Below are 22,551 nucleotides of genomic sequence, written 5' to 3' on the forward strand. Positions count from 1 at the left end.
TGAAAGAGAAAAAGAGCAGCTGCTCAAGTTACAGTGAAAGTCTAGCCTGTTATTGCCGGTAATGAGGGCATCTTATATAACACAAAGTAAGTGAATGAGGCAGAGGGCTTTCCAGAGAAGTGGAAGACCTCGAAGACCTGACCGCCAGATAACTCCTTGGCACACTTTCTGATTAGACTAATGTAAAACACTGATGTTAAAGGGTTAACATGTTAACCTACATTCATGTTAAATACATAACTGTAGGTTACTGGAAAAAAGAGGCTCTTATACAGTAGTAATATATATATATATATATATATATATATATTGTATATGTGTGTCATTAGTGATAATAGAGTCCATTTAGTCAATATCTTTTAATTGTATTTAATTATATCGTTTTAATCCATTCCACATTATTCTTTTAAATACAGTTCATGTTGGGGACAGACACATTGCAGGACAATTTCCATATTTTACTTAAAATGCTATTTCAATAATTCAATGCTTATAAGCAAAGTCTTGGTAACACTTTAGTTTAGGGTCCAATTAGTTGCTAATTAGCATGCTAGGATATTGGCTGTTTATTAGTACTTATAAAGCACATATTAATGTCTTATTCTGCATGATCATATTCGACATCCCCTAATCCACCCAATACCTAAACTTAAGAACTATCTTACTAACTATTAATAAGCAGTAATTAGGAGTTTATTGAGGAAAAAGTCGTAGTTAATAGTGAGGACTGAACCCTAAAGTGTGACCAAAGTCTTTGCTTGCCTGCCAAATTAAGAAAATCTAAGAGAGAGAGAAAAAAAAAAGATTGGTCTATTGTGTTGATAACAGTAAAGAGACATGACATTTCTAGCCTTATAGTTACTATTGGCATAAAATAACTAATTCAGGATTTCAGCTGATAAATGCCCGTATCTAATGATAGTTAATGAAACAAGATTTGAAGAGATCACATCAGCAGCCTGTGATTCATATCACTGAGATTTGCATTTCATACCAAACACTTCAACAAGTACACAATGTAGAATTTTAATACATACAGTAATAACACAGTTATTAACACATTCAATGGCTTTATGTTGTCACTTATTTACAGTCATAAATGTACGACCAACTATGATAAGTTGTCAGGCTAAGCACATGATATTCAAGTTCCTGAAGTTTCATTTTTAATATTTTTGAAGGCTTTGAATTTTTCTCATTAAAATTCTAATTCCAGAATAAAAGGATGCGTTAAAATGTTCAATTCATTCTGTAGCGCCACCACCACAGTGTTCGGTTAGTCTGTAAAGAACCATCATTATAGAGGCAAAATGTGCAAATAAATGTCAGATTATCTGCTTAATAATTCAAACAGAAATAGCACACTACTTCTCCTTCATACTAAAATAACATAACTTTAGGTAAGTATAAAATAGCAGCAGTTATAAACACCAAAAACACAATGAAAATATGTGTTTACAGTATATCCCGTATGTCTTGGGGAAAACAGCTCACCAAGATTCCCATAAATGAAAAACAACTTGTATAATACAATGAGACCTTGGCTCATAGCTCCCTGATTCTCTCTCCAACAAAACGTTATGTATTTTCACTCATTATTAATCAAAATGATCCAAATGATGAAAATTGTCAATGAAAATTGCCTTTCTTGAGGCAAATGTGGATTAAGAGAAAGTGATAATCAGAGAGAACAAGACTGGGAAGTCTTGATACGTAGGTCCATTTCTTTCAACTCAAGTCAACATTTCCCATTAATAAGATGAAATCAATTCCACTCAATATAAAACCTGGTACATCCCATTTGAGTGAAAGGCACTGTAATGCTCATAGAAATAAATATGTACTTTAAGTGGAAAACTCTAAATACATTTCTCCTCTTCATTGGCTGAGCTTCCTCTAAAGTGCCACAACAAACCATGATTATCATTTCAAATACAACATGATAGAATTATGATATACTCTACTTACTTGGAATTAGAAAACACATACAAAGAGACACTTATATGACAAAGGTGTTAGAGATAAATGTTAAAGGCGTCGTTTTGCAAGTTACTCAAAACGGTAGTTTGCTGGTGGAAACATTAAGCCACCCAAATGCACTTGATGAAAGTGCATTTGCCATTTAATTTTAGAGTGATTCTCTCATTTTTAATTACACATAGTGGACAGGATGTGATTGGTTTATGAGATTAGGAGATGGTTTAAGTTGTTTTATTTAATAATAGGATTATGCTGTTTTCAGAGAAACTGTTATTAGTTAAGTAACTTTTATAAGCATCTGTTTCACCCCCAAAAAACCTTGCAAACACCGAAACACTAAAAATGAAACTCATTGGCTGAATCTCACAAAACCTGTGAAGAACCTGACTGGGTCATTTTTCACCACAAAATAAATAGAAAAATATAGATATTTTTTTCTTTAGGGGAACTATGCATATTTTAGCACCATCAATTTTTTTTGTTTTACAAATCATTTGCATTACAGTTATTCCCCAATTCTCATTACTGTATGCACAAAAACATATTACAGAAAAAAATATTATTGAATTATTTGAATGGTAAAGTATTTACTGTATACATCTTAGAAGTACTTGTTTTAGAAATACTTAACTTTTGCATTGTCCATGCAAGATATTGGTCAAAAATTGATGCACCTCTAAATGTGATGTTTTTTGGTACATTTTTGGTCAAGATCTTGAATTGACAATGCAAGAGTCCAGCACTCTGTAAAGTCTCCTCCAGCACATCCCAAAGACCTTCAATTAATTTAAGGTGCCAATTCATGTGTTAAATGATTTTGCATGCTCCTCCCAACCATTATTACACAGTTTGAGTCTGTTGAATCTTGACATTGTCATCCTGGAATATGGCCATGATGTGTCTTCCTACATGGTTGTTTAAGAAATGAAAAGCTACACACTCCATCAGTTAGGGTTAGAAGAACTGTTGCCAAACATATAACATGCTAGAAACATAATCAAAAATGATCCAGTCATAGACTCTTGTTTGCCTATTTGAATCCAAACAGCGACTTTATTTATTTTATAATTTTTTTGGCTGAGCAGTGCATAATCTCTTGATTTTGGGGTGAAATATGACCTGCAGATGTTTAATGTGATTTTTGCTCATGAAAATGAAGTTTCGATATGGGTTTTAATGCTTAATACTTCCCATTTGCCTTGCTCAGAGAGGAACTACTTCCATGTTTTGTACTGTTCCCTGACTTTGAAGCTTGATCGGATGTCTCAGCTATGGGCTGCTTCTCCTCCTGCTCTGTCTCTCTATGGTAAAAGTAGTTAAAATTTGAGACTATTACAGGCACTGGCAGGGCGATGGTCAACACCCCAGCAATGGCACATAAAGTGCCCACAATCTTACCACCTAGTGTAATGGGACACATGTCTCCATAACCCACAGTGGTCATGGTAACTACAGCCCACCAGAATCCATCAGGGATGCTAACAAACTGGGTGTTGGGGTCGTCCACCTCAGCGAAATAGATGGCGCTGGAGAAGAGAATGACGCCAATAAAGAGAAAGAAGATGAGCAGCCCAAGCTCCCTCATGCTGGCCTTGAGTGTCTGGCCCAGGATCTGCAGGCCTTTGGAGTGTCTGGAAAGCTTAAAGATCCTGAAGACTCGCACCAGTCTAATGATTCGCAGGATGGCCAGGGACATATTCTGCCCTGTGTTGGACTTATGGGTGGTGGTCACGATCTCAGTTATCAAAGTGACAAAATAGGGAACAATGGAGACAATGTCAATCATGTTCATGATGTTGTTGAAAAATTCTCTTTTGCTTGGGCAGGACAGAAAACGCACCAGGAGCTCGAAAAAGAACCAGATAATGCAAGCTGTCTCAATGATGAAGAAGGGGTCAGAGAAGGTGCTGGTGATGGTTTTGGGGGAGGCGCTTGGAGGAGAACCTGAGGGATGCGTTTGGTTTAAGGAATAGCCAGCAGTTGGAAAAACATCCATCTCCTCACGAAATTCTGGGAGAGTCTCCAGGCAGAATATAATGATGGAGATGACGATAACGAAGACGGAAACGAGAGCAACCCCTCGGGCTGCGTTTGAGCTCTCGGGATACTCAAAAAGCAGCCAGAACTGCTTGTGGAACTCATTGGACGGCAACGGGACCTCCACTTCTTTGATAAAGCCTTCCTCCTCACGGAACTGGTCCATGGCTTCCTGTCCTAACTCATAGAAGATGATCTCATCTGAGAAGACATCTAAAGGTACATTCGCAGGCCGGCGAATCTTGCCCCCCGACTGATAGTAGTAGAGGATCCCATCAAAGCTTGGACGATTGCGGTCAAAGAAGTACTCGTTTCTCATTGGGTCAAAATAGCCCATTCTTTTCATTGGGTCGCCCAGAAGAGTCTCATTGAACTGGTTGAGGGTCCTCAGGCGGGTTTCGAAGCGAAGACCGGCGATGTTGATGATGACCTTCTGATCACCCTCATCAAGACCTCGCTTATCAACAAACAAGTCCTCGTAGCATTCTTTGGCCAGTCTACTGAAGATCGTCTCACTTTGTGTTCCTTCACTGTTCAAAAGTAACTTCCAGTTGGAAATTAGACTAGCACAGCTAGCACGTCCTCTCCTTGCGCGAGGGGGCAGGACAGGTGATTGCGGTAGATCCAGATTTGGTGGGGTCTTCTCTTTATATGGTGACACTTTTGCAGTATTGCAGTAGGTGCTGCCTGGCCCAAACTCTGGCATTTCTACTGTCAAAGCCGTCATCTCATTGGGATAGTCTGGGTCATTGAAGTTGTCCACACAGTTGTCAATATTTTCCATACTGTCAAAGTCGACTAGCGCCACCTCCATCCTTCCAGCCTGGACCGTCATGTGGCCCCAGATATCACACAACAGCCCAAGTCTACCTTCACCAGAACAAAATCACTGGTTTAATACTTCAAATGCTCTTCTGCATTTGATTTTGAGGTGAAGGTCAACAAACTGAGGAAGAATCAACAGTGCTGGGACCTGCAAAACAAAGAAGAAGTTTTAGAGTGTGTTTTTGCATAGTAAAACTCAGACTAAAGCAGTAAATGGTGTTTGAGAGGCACACTGTTTCTTGGTAACTGCTCTGAGACGAACCCTAAGGAGAGCAGCTGGTGAAGGTGACATATTTTGGGAGGTGTCAGCATCACAACACTTCCAAAAATGCCAGTCGTTGTTGGGTTATTTTTGTTTTCGCTGATAATCTACTTTACACTGCAAATGTGGGAGTGATGACAAATTTCACAAGTCTATCACAATCCATGAAGGAAACACTAAACATCCTCTTTCGGACTGACATGTTCAACTCTTAGTATATTTTTTTCATTGTTACAATGTTTTTATGAGAATTAAACACATGTCCTCCTCCAATTCACAATTACTGTAATGCAAAAGAAATAATGATATATTAAATGAACTATTTTAAAAGTGTGGTCACACTTTATATAAGGTGTCTTTAACTACTATGTACTTACATAAAAATACACTTATTGTGTTATATTGCAAAACACTTGTGCTGCTATTGAGGTGGGATACGGGACAAGTTTAGGGACATGTTGGGTGGTATGGGTAGGTTTAAAATCCCCATGAATACAAAATGGATGTTTTTTGGCTTTTAGTATGAATATGTTCGTCTTACTGTTATCTATAATCTAGTGTGCTCCAACACAATGACAAAATTCGCATTTAGAAGATATAAGCATTCAAAACTCACAGTCTCTCACTTCCGCCAATATGGATCAATGATTTTGATGACATCACTCTGCACTTCTCTTCAGATTTTCTGTCCAATCAAATGCTCTCTAGAATCTGAAGCTCCGCCTCCTACATTATAAATAGATGCTGAATCTGCGGCTGAAATCGGTCGCTTGTTCTCACATTTACTATTTTCTACATGGTGAATGGCATATAGTGCACTACATAGGGGATAGGGGACGATTCAGAAAGTGTAAATATGCTTTCCATTGGGGCGAATGAAGTCTGGTTTCACGTCAGTCTCACACCGCAGCTTTGGTCCAGAGACACGACAGCACAGAGCGGATCGTATGCGCGAGTCGGCGCAGGCCAGAAAACATATCAGCATTTGAGTTCTGCACAGAATGCTGTATTTTAAAGCGATATGGAGGAGATTAGGAGGAGAAACGGTTAGAGATTAGGAGGAAACTGCAGCTTTATCGAGCTCAACGGCTTTGGCCGAGTTGTGATATAAACTAAACGCTATTGGCTATTTAAAAAAAGGGGAGGAGCTGTTCGATATGTTCCGCCCTGTCTTCCTGTTTCAGTGGAAATGATGTCAACACATTGAATAACGCTACACGTTTAAAGGCACTTCAGTGGACCTTTAAGGATGGGTTAAGAGGTAAGGGAAAGGTTAACAGTGGGATACAGTATATGTAATTACAGAAATTAATTACTGACAATTACATGCAAGTATTTTTTAGTACAATGTAAAATGTAAAAACATTGTAAGTGCATTGTATCCAAAGATTAATTTAAATGTTAGTAAATAGTAGTTAAAGACACTTAATATAAAGTGGAACCAAAGGTATTTATACATCATGGTAGTATATGTTGTACTGTTTAATTTAAATAAATAATAACGTTTTTATAAAACAATAATAAATAGTGCATTAAAAAAAATGTATGGGATAACACCATTAACAATAACTGGACAGATTACATGAATGAGAATTTGGAAAGATTGATTATCATGAATATATGTGCATCTTAAAACAGGCTTTTTGCAAAATATTTAATAATTTAGTATTTTTTTTCTTTTGATTTTGGGGTAAAATGTGACCTAGTCACCCATTCATATTAACACTCAAATGCTAAAGGTTGCAAAGCTTCTTTGCATTCCCATATCCTCTCGCTGTCACAAACTCGAGTTTCGTACATGTGACCGGACATTTGGACGGGTTCCCTGCTGTTCTTAATGTGACGTTTCCCGTTTCTATGGTGACACACCTCTGACACAACAGCCGGCCGGACATCACCTCAGCTAATGTGTAACCCCTGTCAAACACTTGACACCAGAGTCCTGGCCTGTGAGGCGGTGTGAGAGAATAAGAGAGCCGCCGAAAGAGAAGTCGAGAGATAGCAGCAGAGCCAAGGAAGCCGAGAGAGAAAGAGAAACTGTTGGCCCAGTAAAGGCCAAGACTGTGGGGAAAACAATCGCCCCTCATCTAATTCACTTACTATTCCACTGACCTGCATTGGGTTCAGAGGAAATGTTGCAATGCCTTCAGCCAAGCTGTACAAGTCATTAATAACAGGACTGTGTAGAGCCAGTATTTTAAACCGGTAACCAATAGCCGCATTTCCATTACCCTTCAAATTGCGCAAATTTACATTGAGAACTGAAAATACGCCCAATGGAAACACGTAAAAAGTTTTTAGCACTCACATGAGGTGGTTTTTCAGGCAATTCAAAAAAGGAATATTCCACAAAACTGCAATGGAAACTTTTTTTGCATTTGAAGGTCATCTGGCATATGTATGTAAAAGTCGAGAATTTTTTTTAAATGACGCGGTATGTTTGGACAGAAGATTAAAATCATAAAAGACAAAAGAATTACTGGAATACTGGATTCTAAACAACAAAGAAATGCCACAATTTTTCAAGATCTTGAAGCAGATAGGAGGGAGAAACACCTCATACATGGCCCTCCTAAGTATAAGGGTCTTTCCTTGCCATTAATGCTTGGATAACACGCCTACGTCTCCTTCCATTAAAAATAATGGCTAGTGCGGTGGCTGGGATATATGTAAACCTCCCAGCATCCATTGGCATGATTTTTGGAATGACTTATCGCGAGAGGAAAACAAATATGTTTTAGTCGCATAACATCGGTTAATGGAAACGCTGTAATTTCGCAATAGTTTTTTTATCGACATTTAGAAAATATTGCAAAAGTTTTGCGCAAATCTGTAATGGAAAAGCGGCTAATGACATTTAAATTGAATACACCTCGTCCCACACGTTTGTACCGCGGATGTGAATGATACCTCAGATCTACTACATTACTAAGTGACTTTTTTGCCTGGTGGACAATGAAAAAAACAGGGGCAAAATCCCATTGACTTACATTGAAGGAGGGTTCTGAGTTCAATGTAGAGACAACAATATCAGGGATGAACATGACTTGGTTAACATGACCTGATAACATGACGTGGTTAACATGACCTGAAATAAAGTGTAACAGGAGTTAGTTTTAGGTTACACTTTATTTTGACGGTTCAGTTTAGACATTCTACCAATTAAAAGTAACTTTGCAACTACATGTCAACTTACTCTCATTAGAGTATCAGTAGACTGGTAGGGTTCGGGTTAGTGGAATAAGTTGACATGTAGTTGCAAAGTTACTTACAGTCAGTAGAATGTCTAAAGAGGGCAATCAAAATAAAGCATAACTGGATTTGATTTCATGCATGTACAGTACAGGTATTCTAGGTTTCTAAAAGTCCTGCATTAACAGGCTAAATCTCAATATGAGCGTGGTTTGAGAGGCGCAAACAGATGTTTAATTAAAGATGCCAAAAATGAGTCATCCTGCTCAGCTGCCACTGACCAGAAAACAGAGAACATGTGCGTCACGGAGAGAGAGAGAGAGAGAGAGAGAGAGAGAGAGAGAGAGAGAGAGAGAGAGAGAGAGGCTGTCATTATACGAAGTACAATTTTATTTATGTAGCACTTTTAACGCTGCAACGCACAATGTGCTTTACACAATATAAGAACACAATCATTAAGAATACATTCATGAAGAGCTATACACAATATATGAAAAAACAAAACGTAATACAAATATAAAATATACCCAAAGCCCAGAACACACAAAATACTAAAAGCACGTCTATACAAATACGTTTTTGAACGACATTTAAAAACAGACACACATTCAGCAGATCTAATATCCACTGCCAAACTATTCCATAACTTTGAAAACGTTACTGCAAATGCTCTGTCTCCTTTAGTCTTATATTTGGTTCTTGGAACAACCAGCAATTTGTTAAAAGAAGATCTAAGACATTTAAGGTCTCAAAAGCTCATCTAAATACATAGGCGCCAAACCATTTAATGCTTTGTATGTCAACAATAAAATCTAAAATGATCAGGTAACCAGTGTAAAGAAGCTAAAACAGGTGTAGTAAGATTAAATAACTTTAAATAGTTGTATAGCTTTACGAGGGAAATAAATTACAACAATGAAGAAACACTGATGTAGCAGGACATACTTACATATATTTGGAAAAAATACAAGCACACAAAGAATAAAGCAGAAGAGAAAATGTTATCAAGAGAAGTGTGTGATGCTGATCAGCGCTGTTCGGCTGGATAATGATATTTACAGGAATATATTCAGGGTCACTCAACACCACCTCTGCTGGCAGAGAGAATCACACCGGAAAAATCGAATCAAATCTTTCATAATTAGCTCCTCTAGTTAGGTAATTTAATTTTATGTTTTAATCTTCTTTTTTTTTAAATGTTCCACATGATGTGAAAGTCACAGAAGTAAATTCAAATAAATATGACCCTATTCAATTCTATATTTTAGTTTCATCATATTCTGTAATTTTTCTCTATACACTAAAAAAATTAAAAAATTCTCAGCATCTTAAGTTTAGAAAATAACCCTTTTCATATCAAGAACCATTTATCACTGTAGGGCTCTTTCTATAAGGATCTTTTAAAATTGAAAATCATTTCAATATAGTTATTGAGATCATAGTTCTAGCTCCAGTTCTATAGCTGGACATTTTTAACAATCTTAAGAACTCTTACAATAACAATACCTTTTACAATAACTCTTGTCAACAAATTGAATATTATATCAGTGAATCTCACACAACATATCTAGGTCATATTTGACCGTATATTAATAAATAAAAAGTTAAAAATATAAAATAAAATAAAAGTTTTTTTTATATATAAAAGCCTATTTTAGTTCTAAACAGTATAATCTAAACAATTATCTGACAAATTAATTTCGAAATGTATTACAGTAGAGCATATATTATAGAGTATATTAAAAGCAACATTTACATTTACAAAACATTGAAATTACAGATAATTCAGAAAAAATTACTCTAACATTTAGGATGTCAGGGTGTCTGAACAGATGTTGCATAATACTCTTTTTTTTTACTGAACACACACACACACACACACACACACACGCACACAGGCCTACCTCTCGTGAGAGAGGGGTCTCCTGTCCGGCTGTTGTTTCTGCTTGTTGCTTGTTCTACATTTGGGTTCAGAGTGGCTTAATCTATTAAAGTCCGCATTGGGTAACCTTATGCTGGAGAGAAACTAGAGCTCACACTACGCAAACAACTACGCACACAGACACACACGCAAGCACACAAACACAGACATTTGTTTCGATACACACACACACACACACACACACACACACACACACACACACACACACACACACACAGAGAGAAAGACAAAAAAAAGTTTCAAAAATATAATATAAAAAAAAAAATAAAAAAAACACAAAATACAAGAGAGAAGAATTAGCTATCACACAACAGTAAAATAGTCCGATTTTAAAGGATCAAACTTTAATAGAGGTCCATATAGGCAATGCTGTAACCAATCTCTCCTCAGAGGCTCACCTTCTCACCTTTAACAGGGAGAGACATCTGATCGCCCTTGTAAAACAGCTGTTAACTGTCATACGATAGATTTTATATTCATCACGACATGTCTAACCGGAGCAGCCCAGACACATTTGATGAGCGTAGATCAACCAAGGCTGAATATACCTGACCAGTGCCTTACATCATCCAGCATCAATCCCTGCCAGAGCGATCGGTTACATATCACATCAGTCCTGAGCCTGCTTATTTAAAGATCACTACACCTCACCGGCTCGCCGATCCACCCTCCACACTTACAGATCAGCTCCATCATCCACAGACAGGTGATAGATATCAACTTATCTGTAGATTTGATTAATTGATTTGTGGCTTGCATCAGATGTCACAGATTTTTTTTTCTGTTGTGAAAACTGCTGCTGTTTGTCTGTCTACACTGATCTATCTATCTATCCATCTATCTCGTCCATCCATCTGTCCATCCATCTGTCAGTCGTTTTATCTGTCTATCTATCTATCTATCTATCTATCTATCTATCTATCTATCTATCTATCTATCTATCTATCTATCTATCTATCATTTTATCTATCTATCTATTCATCCATCCATCCATCCATCCATCTATCTGGCCTAGAACATCCCAGCAATGACTCAGGACCCACTTATAAAACTTTAATAACCACTCAGCAACCACCAAGAATATCCTAGCATTTACCGGTAGTACGCCCACGGACCGTTGGCTGAACGTCTGATGCATATGGCACACTTAACTGGAAACATTTGATCTGAATCATTATCTGATGGGTTGAATTCTACAGGACGTCCGGGAGACGTGCGTCACGTTCTTTAACAGTCCGCCTGGAAACAAAGCCGTTGTGATGCCAAACCCCCTCATGGAAAAAGAAAGCCATCATGTTTAAAACTGTGACAATGAGCTCTTATCAGGATCAACTAAACGCTGGATTTTCAAATGAATGTGAAGTCCGTGGCTCCATTGTTGCAGTAAACATTCACAATGTTCTTGAATTAATAATTTATTAGATGCACGCCGGTCTGTTATCGTAGGGACGTCGACTTTACATTTTCACGCCCCTAAACATGACGCGGATCAAAACAAACTGTGATTGGTTACGTTACATGTCGGTCAAACGTCCTCTTAGGCGGTCCTTGGCCAATGAAAGCTGCAATAGAGTCCAGACCTTCTGCCATCAGTCTGAAGGTCTGGCTACGTGATACTAGCATTTACCTAGCAACTGCTGCAGAACAACTGAGCAACTATCTAGCAACCTCCCTACAACCATTCAGAATGCACCAAGCAACCCCTCAGAACACTTTAGCAACTGCTTAGCAACACCCTAGCAACCCCTAAGAACACTTTAGCAACTGCTAAGCAACACCCTAGCAACCCCTCAGAACACTTCTTTAAAGTGCCTTTCAAAGTGTAAGTATTCAAATTAAATAACGCTATTAACTTTATATCGACTATATTTATTACACCTAAACTTTCATAAGCAAAAACCTAGTGAAAATGATAATCCATAATAGATTCTCAGATAAAAGCACCATGCTGTAACTATCCATGTCTGGTCTGTTCTTGCTAAGAGAGATTAATTATGCACTGGCCAGCGCCGCCGTAATGTGACATGATTAATGACTTGTGGGCTGCAGTCCAAACACTGAATGCTCTCATCAATTTCTCTCTGTCTGGTCATTAAATCAAACAGTGACTTCTATTACACTTTTAAACCAGGTCCTTTATAAAGACGGCCCATCTCCATGTGACAGGTTGTTAAACAGGTGCTCATTTCTGTCCAATGAATTTAAAACCACTAAGCTTAAAGGCCATTTTTTGGAAATGTTCTCTGAGTTCCACTTTTCTTCAAAAAACATCCTAATTTAGAAGTAAGCTATTTGCAAATTAAAATAATTAAGTACTTAATTGCAGTTACCGCCATAATAATTGACAAAGGATGACTTATGGTGTTAGGAATGAATGAATGAATATACCATTGCTTTGATGCAGTGTCGTTCTTACAGGCTATTTTCATAGTTCATCCTTTTCGATAGAATGAAAAACGTATACATTTGCAGTGTCGTGTTTTTTATAATCCACATGAAGTCAATAATTGTATCCCTTTGATCTTTGATCACCAAAATGACATATTTAAATGTTTTTTCTATGAAAATAATTTTTTCATGCCTAAATTGAATTAAAATAGCTTGAATCTAACTACATCCTTGCTTTATTTAGTATAAGCGGAGCCATGGATATGCAAATGAGCCCCGCCTCCTATCACAACCATTCAGTTTGACTGTGGCGCTACAGTATAAATACTCTATCTATAAAAGAAAAATAAATAGTGATGCATGGTAAAAACACTGTTACTCACTTGTAACGTTTTGCCTCAGGATGAAAACGATGACGTAATTCGAATAGAAGTTTATTCATCAAAGTGACTCAGGTGATTCAAGAGTGATGAAACACAAACAGGTGGGATCTAATTAATGAGTAACCAAGGAGACTATGACTGGCGGGAACAAAAGAAAACAGGAAACAAAAGATGAGCAAACTAAAAGTCCTTGAAAATGAAACTAAGACAGACTAAACTGAGAGTAATTGTAATCCTCCGAGGTGTCTCTATCTTTTAGTTACTGGAGTAATCCTGTTTTTGCGTCTCTCTTATTTACTATTACATGACATACATCAAAAGATCAAGGAAAATTATATTTCTCAATACATGACCCCTTTAAAGGTTTTAACTGCACATCTCAAACAGAATGTTTCCATAACAAGCATGCTTACAATTCCTTAATCAATCTGTCACTCAAAAGGAAATTAATATGAAAGTCAAAAGCCATTAAAGGCTAAGCGTGTAAATCCTAAATAACGCCATTTGTCCTTTGAACAATTTAGTCTGTGTTATTAATAGACTGGAGACTTAAGTGGGGAATTCTCAATGTGATTATATATATATATAACCATTCCATGAGGTAAGATGCAGTTAAACAGCTTAGTAATCAAAAACATTAATTTTGTATTCTGTAAAAGATTCTACTTAAAATGCACAACAAAAATTATTTTAAAACAGTACATTATACTGCTGATGCTATAATGTATGTTGGGGGAAAATAAATTAATAAATCCATAACATATAGTGTTACATAAAAAACAACAGACATATTAGTCTACATTTTCTTTCTGTCGACATTGAGTCATTATTTAAAATTAAGTGGGACAAAAAAAAAGTGCAATGTGATTGCATTGGGCTACACCCGATCCACAGCAGGTGATTTTGGGCTTGGTTGGGAATCAGGATGGTTATATTAAGAGGATTAATGTGGCAGAGGCAGATCAGTGATATAAGCTGAGGATCACCTCGCTCAACTAAACATTAGCGCCACATGGCCGCAGGCTCAATTATAGTGGGCACAAGTCCAAAACATCAATCCGTCATCAGGATCCAGAAGCTTCTTCACAATAGATGACTAGTCCATCACTACCTGATAAGAAAGACCCATAACATGTCGTGCATGTGTTAAAAGATATGTTATGGAGCAGGATTTTCCTTTAATAGAAAGTGTCCACTATGACCTAAAAGGAATTTACTGCAGGACAAGCCCACATCGGGACATTATATGTATGTGCCTATTAAAAAAAAAAATAATCCTAAAAGCACCATTTAATGCCCTGTCACTGGAAGTACATCAGAAAAGGGACCAAATAAAGTTGCTAATACTTACAGTTTTTCTCAGTCGCTTTGGTGCATTTCTCACATCACTATTTACATTTGCACAACAGTTAGTTCAACCTCCACAACATTTAGTCATTTGTGCACATCATAGTAGCAGTTTCTCATTCCTTCCAACAAATTGCAAATGCTTTTGGACATGCATCAGTTGCTTTCATACAACTCTCTGCTGTTTTATAACATTATCATTTGCTTATGTCATGTCAGTCAAAATTAACTATACTTGTGAATTCTGAATAGTCACTCCATATAAAAGTAATAGTCCTCATTTCATTGCTTGAGTCATTACATACACAAATGTTGAACTAGTTGTCAAAATCTGTCAAGCAAATTTTACACATTTTTTTAAATCTTGTTTTTCCTGAAAATGTCTCCTAAATTGTAGATGAAATGATGTGGCCAGACAGAGAGGAACGTTTGGATGTGCATGAATGATTACAGTACTACTATGTATGTTGTATGTTCAGTTCCAATATGTACTGCAATATTGTTTCCAGTTGTGCACAGCTCTACCCAAAGGGAGTTTATGTTTGTTGTAAATAAGGGTGTATTTTTTCTTTTGAACAAATTAGAATTGCAAAGAGCATATACAGTAAAAATGTGAAACATACATATTCAGTGTCTTGTACTCAGTTACCTCACTAAATACAGTAATGTGTAACTTTACTGTATTTTTCAAATGGCTGTGCAAATATAGTGCTGTCTTGAGCATTTTCAGGTAGTGTCCCCAAGATCTGACTTTTTTGCATTGGAAAACATTTACAGAGTAAAGTGTCATAATGAAAACATGACAAAGCCATTTGACTATCTTGTTCATAAACAATGGTGTCAGGACTTTTCATCTTGATGACACTGACACTTTCATTGACATAAATACTTGCTTTTGAGGAATGAGCTATCCATTTTGAGCAAGTGACACGCTTTTGCGTGTATAGCAAATTGCTATAGATAGATAGAAAGATAGATGTTTATAGTCTCACACTGAGAGAGGTTTATGTTTTCACCCTCCTCTATACGTCATAGTTTGACTTGTGCGTCAGTCAAATACAACCTAAAAATATTACAATATTCGATTATAACTAGGCAACCAGTCATATTTATTTATTTAATCTATTTTCTTTCTCTCTTCCCAAGTTTTCCGTGTTCAATCCATGGGAAGAAATTTCAGCTTACTGGGCTGCTGAAAGGAAACTATTTTTCAAATTCTATTTTTACTCCCTAAAAAAAAAACTGTTTCTCAGAGACCGATAAAGTCTTTTTTTTTTTTTTTACCTGACAGTTTTTGCTCTTCCAACTATTTTACTGTAAACACAACATCATTTTTTATTCAATTGCAGTCTTAAAACTCAGTGACTTTGCATGTATGGATATGACAGGAAAGGATGCTCTCCCTGTTTGGCATTCTGTGCATTTTGGCCTGTGGAGCTTGGGGATTCTCCTTGGCACAGCTTCTGAGATTTGCAGAGACGAGGAAGCCCTCAGACATAGAGATGCCAGAGCCCAAATTAAAAGCCTGTCCCTTTGGGTCATCCACTCTAGTGTGCACAGAGTAGCAGAGACAAATCCCCTGGCCATCAGCAGCCATATGGGTTTATAAACATGGAAAGAACCGTAAAAGTCCCATTTGACAGAGACCGACAACCAAACAAAACCTAACATTGTATCAATGTCATGTGAATTCAGCAAACGAGTCTTCATCACATCATACTTTTTCAGATTCCAGAATTTTCATAGAAGCTGTATTCACATAACTGAAAATACATTCCCAAGTACATTCCCAAGATGACTCTGACCTTAAAGTAGTGATAGGCTCTTTCGAAACACACTTTGTGAAGCTTCCAAACCTGAAGCTTGATTAAGTGATTAAGAGCATGTATCAAACTGGAACATAAACAGTTGGGAAAGTAATCAATAGAATCATTCACTGCTCTTTACTGAATAACTTTAGTAACTTTACAGTAATAAGAATGATTGTATATATAATTCATACGGTGACCACTATGCAGTGTTTTATTTTTACATTTGATTTACTTTATTCAATTTCTGTAGAGTAGGCTTATTTATTACTATTATTAGTTGTAGACTAACTATTTTTTCTTTTGTATTTTTGTAATTTAATGTTTTATTGTACTGACTGTTTCAATCCCTCTGTTGTTTGTTGACATTGAAACTGCTCTGAAAGAACAGATTAAGAGATTGGGGGTAATTTGGGGGGTTTTATGAACGCACTGACAGGGGCCCCATCACAAAGTTTTGCTTAGGGCCCCCAGAAGTCTAGGACCGGCACTGATAAGACGCGGGCAAAAGCACGTGCGAGTGACATATGTACTCAATTTCCCACGAAAACCATCCCACTTGGTCTAAAATATAACACTTATCGCAGACTTACCATAGTGAATCAGGGTAGGACAAAAACATGTTTTGGGAGAAGGATTGATGATGTATTATTTTTCTGTTAATTTTGAACAACAAGCTGATATGTCATGGGGAAAATGGAGAAGAATGAGTTCGGAAAATGGAAGATTCGAACTTGGGTCAGTCCCTTAAAAAGCTAACGCCGCCTGCCTTTCTCTCCACACCAATGATCCTGTTATCAAACGGTTTCTTTTGTATTTTTGTCAGGTTCAATTAGACAAAGGTGGGCGGAGTTAGTGTGAAGAGCCTCTGCCAACGAGGTAGGCTATGTCAACGCTATCTCACGACCAATTTGTACAGTACGAGTGATAAAAAGGTGGCTAATTCGTACGAATTTGTACGACCTCACTCGTACGAACTTGTACGATTTGTCTAAACCCACGTAATGGGTAGGTTTAGGGGCGGGGTCAGGGGTAGGTCATTCGTATGAATTCATACGAATTGGGCAATTCGTAAAATATGTACGATTTAGCAAAAATCGTACGAGTGAGGTCGTATGAATTCGTACGAATTAGCCACCTCGTAGAATTCTTACGAATTGCCGTGAGATCAGGCTGGCTATGTACACTTGGTGTAAATAGACAGTAAGTTTAAATTATCGTGAACATAAACACACTGGTTGGAAGCACAGATAGTTTTACCGTTTACTGCACTTACAGTTATTTATCTTTAACAACTAAGGTCAAACATTCACAGGAAATTACTTTAGTGCTGGAAAATAAGGTTGGTGTTACAGAATCTATAAATGGACAAACTAAACATTTCTTTTTCTTTGTTTTCAGAAAGCCTTCCGTTAGCAAGCTAGCAGTTTAGTCTATAGCATAGTGTTAACTGGCCAGTGTAGACACTGAATATTTACAGCTTTGGGTTCTATGTGGAGTAAATCTCTCCATATTTAACCATAATATAACAGGTATATTGAATATTTTCTTGCCTTCCTTGAGCTCATCATGTTCTCACTGAGCTGCTAAAAATCAAAGCCAGAGGGGACTTTTTTTTTTTGTCATCTCATTTCCGTCTCTCACACACCTCTGGTTGACTCAGCTTGGAGCTCTGTGAATGTCTGGTGTCTGTGAGCGCTGGTGGGGTCATGATCTGCCCTTGTGTGGCAGCTGTTCTAGCCTGATTTAGTTGCCAAATCACATCTGCAAACAAGCCCCAACTAACCATTAGATAAGTGCTGAGCCCGGCCACACAGATGTTACTTTTCCGCTTCCACTTCAAGCACATAAACACGTGTACAAGGTCAGAAAATCCCGAAAGCAGAGTAAACAAGTCTTATTAACTGTGTACTGTACAGTATTGGGATTTTTTTCTTTTCTTGCAAAAGTTAACTTACATTTTTAGTTTGTACATCATGATGAAGGGCTTATTGCACTGAGCAGAGGAAATAAATAAGATGGAGGGTAAGAGATTGGCACTGCCAACTGGCACAGCTTGATAAATCAAACATGTTTGCATGCCAACATCATCTAATACCTTTACAGAAATTGTACACTTTAACTGTTAAAACATTCAAATCGCAGAGCCAGTTTATTAACAGCGTGAGCAAATGTAAGACACGCCATTGCAAACTATGCTAGGATATTATACAGTACAAAGTCTTTCCATCTATGTCTGTTGGAAGAGTCTGTAAAGTGACCTTCAAAGGTCACAAAATCATCAGCTAAGGAGTTTGCAGAAACCCTTCCAAAATGTACACTAAAAATACCCTGCCCCTGCTGCGCACCCATCTGTGCACTGCTTAACAAGGGCATTAGTGTCTCTGATGGTCAATGCCTACGACTGATGCAGAAGGTCCTTCACTGTGAACAGGAGGGCAGGAGGATGAGCTCTCCTCTCACCGGCACTCTCTGCCCAACCTGTGCCAACAACATCCACCCTTAATCATGCACTCCAAATATGACATGACATCATATGTATATATTATATTTCATACACATAGAATAGTTTTTGCTTGTCTTCTCCTATTTTAACATAAAAAAATAAAAAAATGTATATATTATTACATTTTGTTACTATTTCATTAAAGCTTAGGACTTCATATTTCTTAATTTTTTCTCCTTTAATAAAAAAGAAAAAAAAAAGAACATGGGTCCAGATTTACTAAATAACGTTAACACCAGCTCGAAATTCAGTATGAATGTCAGTGAGCTTAATGGTGCACAGCTTATTAAGCAATCATGATTTATGTATTTATTTTCAGCTTCAGCTTTCCTGTAGCTCAAACAGTAGAGTGCTGGCGCTTGCAACGCCAAGGTCATGGGTTAGATGCCCAGGGAAAACAAGAACTGATAAGAATGTAAATGTGTTCCTTGAAATGCAGTGGAAGTCGCTTTGGATAAAAGCGTCTGTGAAATGCATGTTAATTTAACATGTATGTGTGCATTAAAAGTATAATTTCGGCCACAAGAACGATGCTGAGCCAAAAGAAGATAAAGATGTGTTCTGGATACTGGCGTGTTTATTGAACCAATCAGATAAGAGTAAATCGAGAGTCAGCGAGAAGCTCATTTGATTGGCTACATGAAGAAGGTGGACCCGCCCTCCTCTTCCCGCTTGCAAAACTCAACGAGTGAGAGAATTATGCCAAAACTGTGAGCGCAGCTAAAAGAAAGACACTACTGTACAAATAGGATTATTTCAGGAACTTTTTTGCCCCATGCACACAAGTCATTTAGACATTTGCAACAGTTTATCAATCTGTTTTGCAGTTACTGACTCTATTGTTTTCAATTTACACCTTTACAAATCTTCTCTTGCGCATGCAAATTTAATTTACGCTTGCAATTTTATGTTCACTTTCACAAATCTTAAATAAAATTCTTTATGGCATCATATTACCTTCATACTTTTCCTAGCTAATTTTTTCACTGCGTGTCTTTAGTAAATCCTGACAGTGTTTTTTTTTTTTTTTTACTGCAAAAGAGGGTTTGTGATGGAGCAAGCTGCTAATAAATCTGGCCCGTAGAGTGATATTTGTTGCCATGTTGTCACAAAAGGTCAACATGTGAGCACTGCATCTTTGTATCATAAATGTGCAATAGCCTTATTCCAGAAGTATTTTAAAGAAATAATCCTTTTTAAAGGAGCTGTACAGCAGAATTCAGAAACCCTTGTTATTAGTGATGACGGTGGCTGATATATGGACTGCAGGAAGCAACTTATTACCTAGTTCTGGCATGAAACATGGTGCAGGCTGATAAGTCTTTGACTCATTTGGTAGCGATCACATCATTATCTACATGGCACAGCTGATTGGTGGCTGTTGCATCAGCGTCCAATGAGCTGCGGCTCAACATTCAAACAAATACCGGGGTGTTGCTGGTAGCAGTATACAGTGCGCTTTCAGAAACCCTACACCTTCCCCAGCTCCACCTGTATAGATCTGTAAGACCAAATACATTACCATTGCCATATCCATTACCATGACAATCTCTATTACCATACCAATCTCCCAAGAGTTGACCGTGATTCAAGCCCCCCGATATAAGTTTCGTTACAAGATGTTCACACATTGCCAATAAAAAAGTGTTTAATACATGCAAATTCTTACATATAGCCTCTTAAAGTATTGTGGACATCCAACCTTTATCATGCACTCCATGCTGGCTAGATTGCAAAAGTCTTGTCCAAGGTTTTTTTTTTTTTTTTTTACCTGACATGTGTTTCAAGCTCATAGACAGACATATTTTAATTTAGATGTTATTTTCTTTTTTTGAGGGTGAACCAGTGGTGGCCCTGGCTGACTTGTCGCCCTAGGTAAGATATGACCAAAGAAAAGGAAATAAAAAACAAAACATTAACACCCCCGCAGTTTTTTATATATAAGTGTAATATGTGGCCTGAGCAAGAGGATCAAGTTCAAACTGACCTAATGTGTGTGTGTGTGTGTGTGTGTGTGTGTGTGTGTGTGTGTGTGTGTGTGTGTGTGTGTGTGTGTGTTTAATAAATTAAGCAAAATTGAACTTGACAGCAAGTGTATATTGTAGTTTATTGGAAAGAGAATAACTTTGTGTTGCACAGGTTAAAAAAAGTCATAAAACTATAGCCTATGGAGTGACATGAGAGTGGGAAGATGGTTTTCAATTTAAAGCAAATCATCTGCGAAGATGCTACGAGTCAGTACCTACAATAATCGCTTTACAATAAGGTTCAATAATTAACATAGGTTAACTACCTTAGTTAACATGAACTAAGAATGAACAATATTTCTACATTTATTAATCTTAGTTAATATTAATTTCAACATTTACTGATACATTATTAAAATCAAAGGTTGCATTTGTTAACATTAGTTAATGCACTGTGAACTAACATGAACAATTAATGAACAGCTTTTATTAACTAACGTTAACAAAGATTAACAAATACTGTTACAAATGTATTGATCATTGTTAGTTCTTGTTAGTTAATACATTAACTAATGAACCCTAAAGTTTTACCCAATAGTCATATAGTTTTTAAAAGACCTTATTGTAAAGTTTTACCCAATAGTCATATAGTTTTTAACATTTTTAAAGATGCACTCAAACTCTAGGCTACTTGGTTTGAATTGTCCAACTAAAACATAAAACAACGATGTACAGCCTAAATACCGTCTTGAGAACGTTACTGAAGACCAGATAACTTTGAACGAACATTCTATTAACGTCAAGAACGTTCCCAGTTAGCTGGTATACTGTTCTTCACACACCTCTGCGGTGAATTCATACAGGATAAATTCAGTTATTCTACAGCTAGGTGAAATCTGGCTTGAATCTGAAAGGTTTTGTTCAGGTGTAAATGTTGACATTACCTGTGAGAGGTGCAGTGATGTGTTCCTGCCAGCGCGCGCCCGTGCAACTACACGGTGACGCGCAGCAGAGCTCGAGACGCGCGTAAACAATGAAAAATTCGACAAAACAAGATCGAGAAAGTCGTCGTAAAATCAGCACAACTAGCAGGTAGCAGGTATCGTGCACAGTCATTAGAATATAAAGTGTGTAAAAGGAGTTTCCAGCATTGTTGGTGAAGTTTATTTTCATCCTGGATTCCAGCAGAACAGCCGTGTTTAAATGTATGTGTGTGGGAATGACAGGGGCAGGACAAATCAGACACTGACAGATGTGCTGTAACGTTACTAGGCTACAAAACGTGTCAGCTGATCTATTATTTAAATAATAATGACGAAAAGCTTATCCCTATTGCTGTGCCATGTTAAAATGTCAACGTGTTAATATACTGTGGAAATGTCTGTGTCTAAAATTCGTCTTCTTTTTAAAAAATAAAAAAATAAAAAAACCTACCCTGAGAAATATTTACTAGAATAAAAAATGTGACAACTATAGCTGTCTATTTTGATAATAAAAGCAAGTGTGTTGTTTTCCACTTCATGTATGAAAAAAGTATCAATTAATTTATTTTCATCAGACTCACGTTTCCTCTTTGCTTGGAGGAAAATGGACCTAGAAAATCTATGGACCCCCCGCCCCCTGCCGGCCACTGAGAGGTTCTGCAGCTACAAAAAACATGAAATGAAATCCTGCATTTGACCTGCACATAATTTCACCCTGAGCATAAATAAAGACTAGGGACATAAATTGGGCTATATGATTCTTAATGCCTTGTCACCCTAATATTTTTCAAAGTGAATGAACTCATGTTAAGATGAAATGTTGGTTTAGGACCGCATTTTAAACAAGAGGATCAATAAGTCTGACGCGAAAATCCATTCGTACTTTATTATTAAAGAGGTTTAGACCCGGCTCTTGAGTGTTTTCCATGGT

At 37.2% G+C, this 22,551-nt stretch overlaps 2 protein-coding genes across 6 annotated transcripts in view; both read right to left on the reverse strand.

Moving 5' to 3' along the window:
• Positions 1-22,551, reverse strand: part of LOC309480649 (putative methyltransferase YdaC) — a 190,191-nt gene that overhangs the window by 62,194 nt on the left and 105,446 nt on the right. The gene's annotated exons all lie outside the window — the stretch shown is intronic.
• Positions 1,011-21,840, reverse strand: kcna10a (potassium voltage-gated channel, shaker-related subfamily, member 10a). 5 transcript variants are annotated; one of them, XM_082145139.1, is made up of 3 exons: positions 10,201-10,226; positions 8,095-9,387; positions 1,011-4,990 (listed from the first exon to the last, which is right to left on the reverse strand). In XM_082145139.1, exon 3 carries the CDS (start codon positions 4,850-4,852, stop codon positions 3,161-3,163), a length of 1,692 nt encoding a protein of 563 aa, XP_082001265.1. In that variant the 5' UTR covers positions 4,853-4,990; positions 8,095-9,387; positions 10,201-10,226; the 3' UTR covers positions 1,011-3,160. The 5 variants fall into 5 exon arrangements, with proteins under 5 accessions (XP_082001265.1, XP_082001266.1, XP_082001268.1 ...); XM_082145140.1 differs by lacking the exon at positions 10,201-10,226 and having other exon boundaries at positions 8,095-8,192; positions 9,246-9,840; XM_082145142.1 differs by lacking the exons at positions 8,095-9,387; positions 10,201-10,226 and adding an exon at positions 21,582-21,840.

Source organism: Leuciscus leuciscus, assembly GCF_965113295.1.
Source record: "Leuciscus leuciscus genome assembly, chromosome: 18".
NCBI lineage: Eukaryota > Metazoa > Chordata > Actinopteri > Cypriniformes > Leuciscidae > Leuciscus > Leuciscus leuciscus.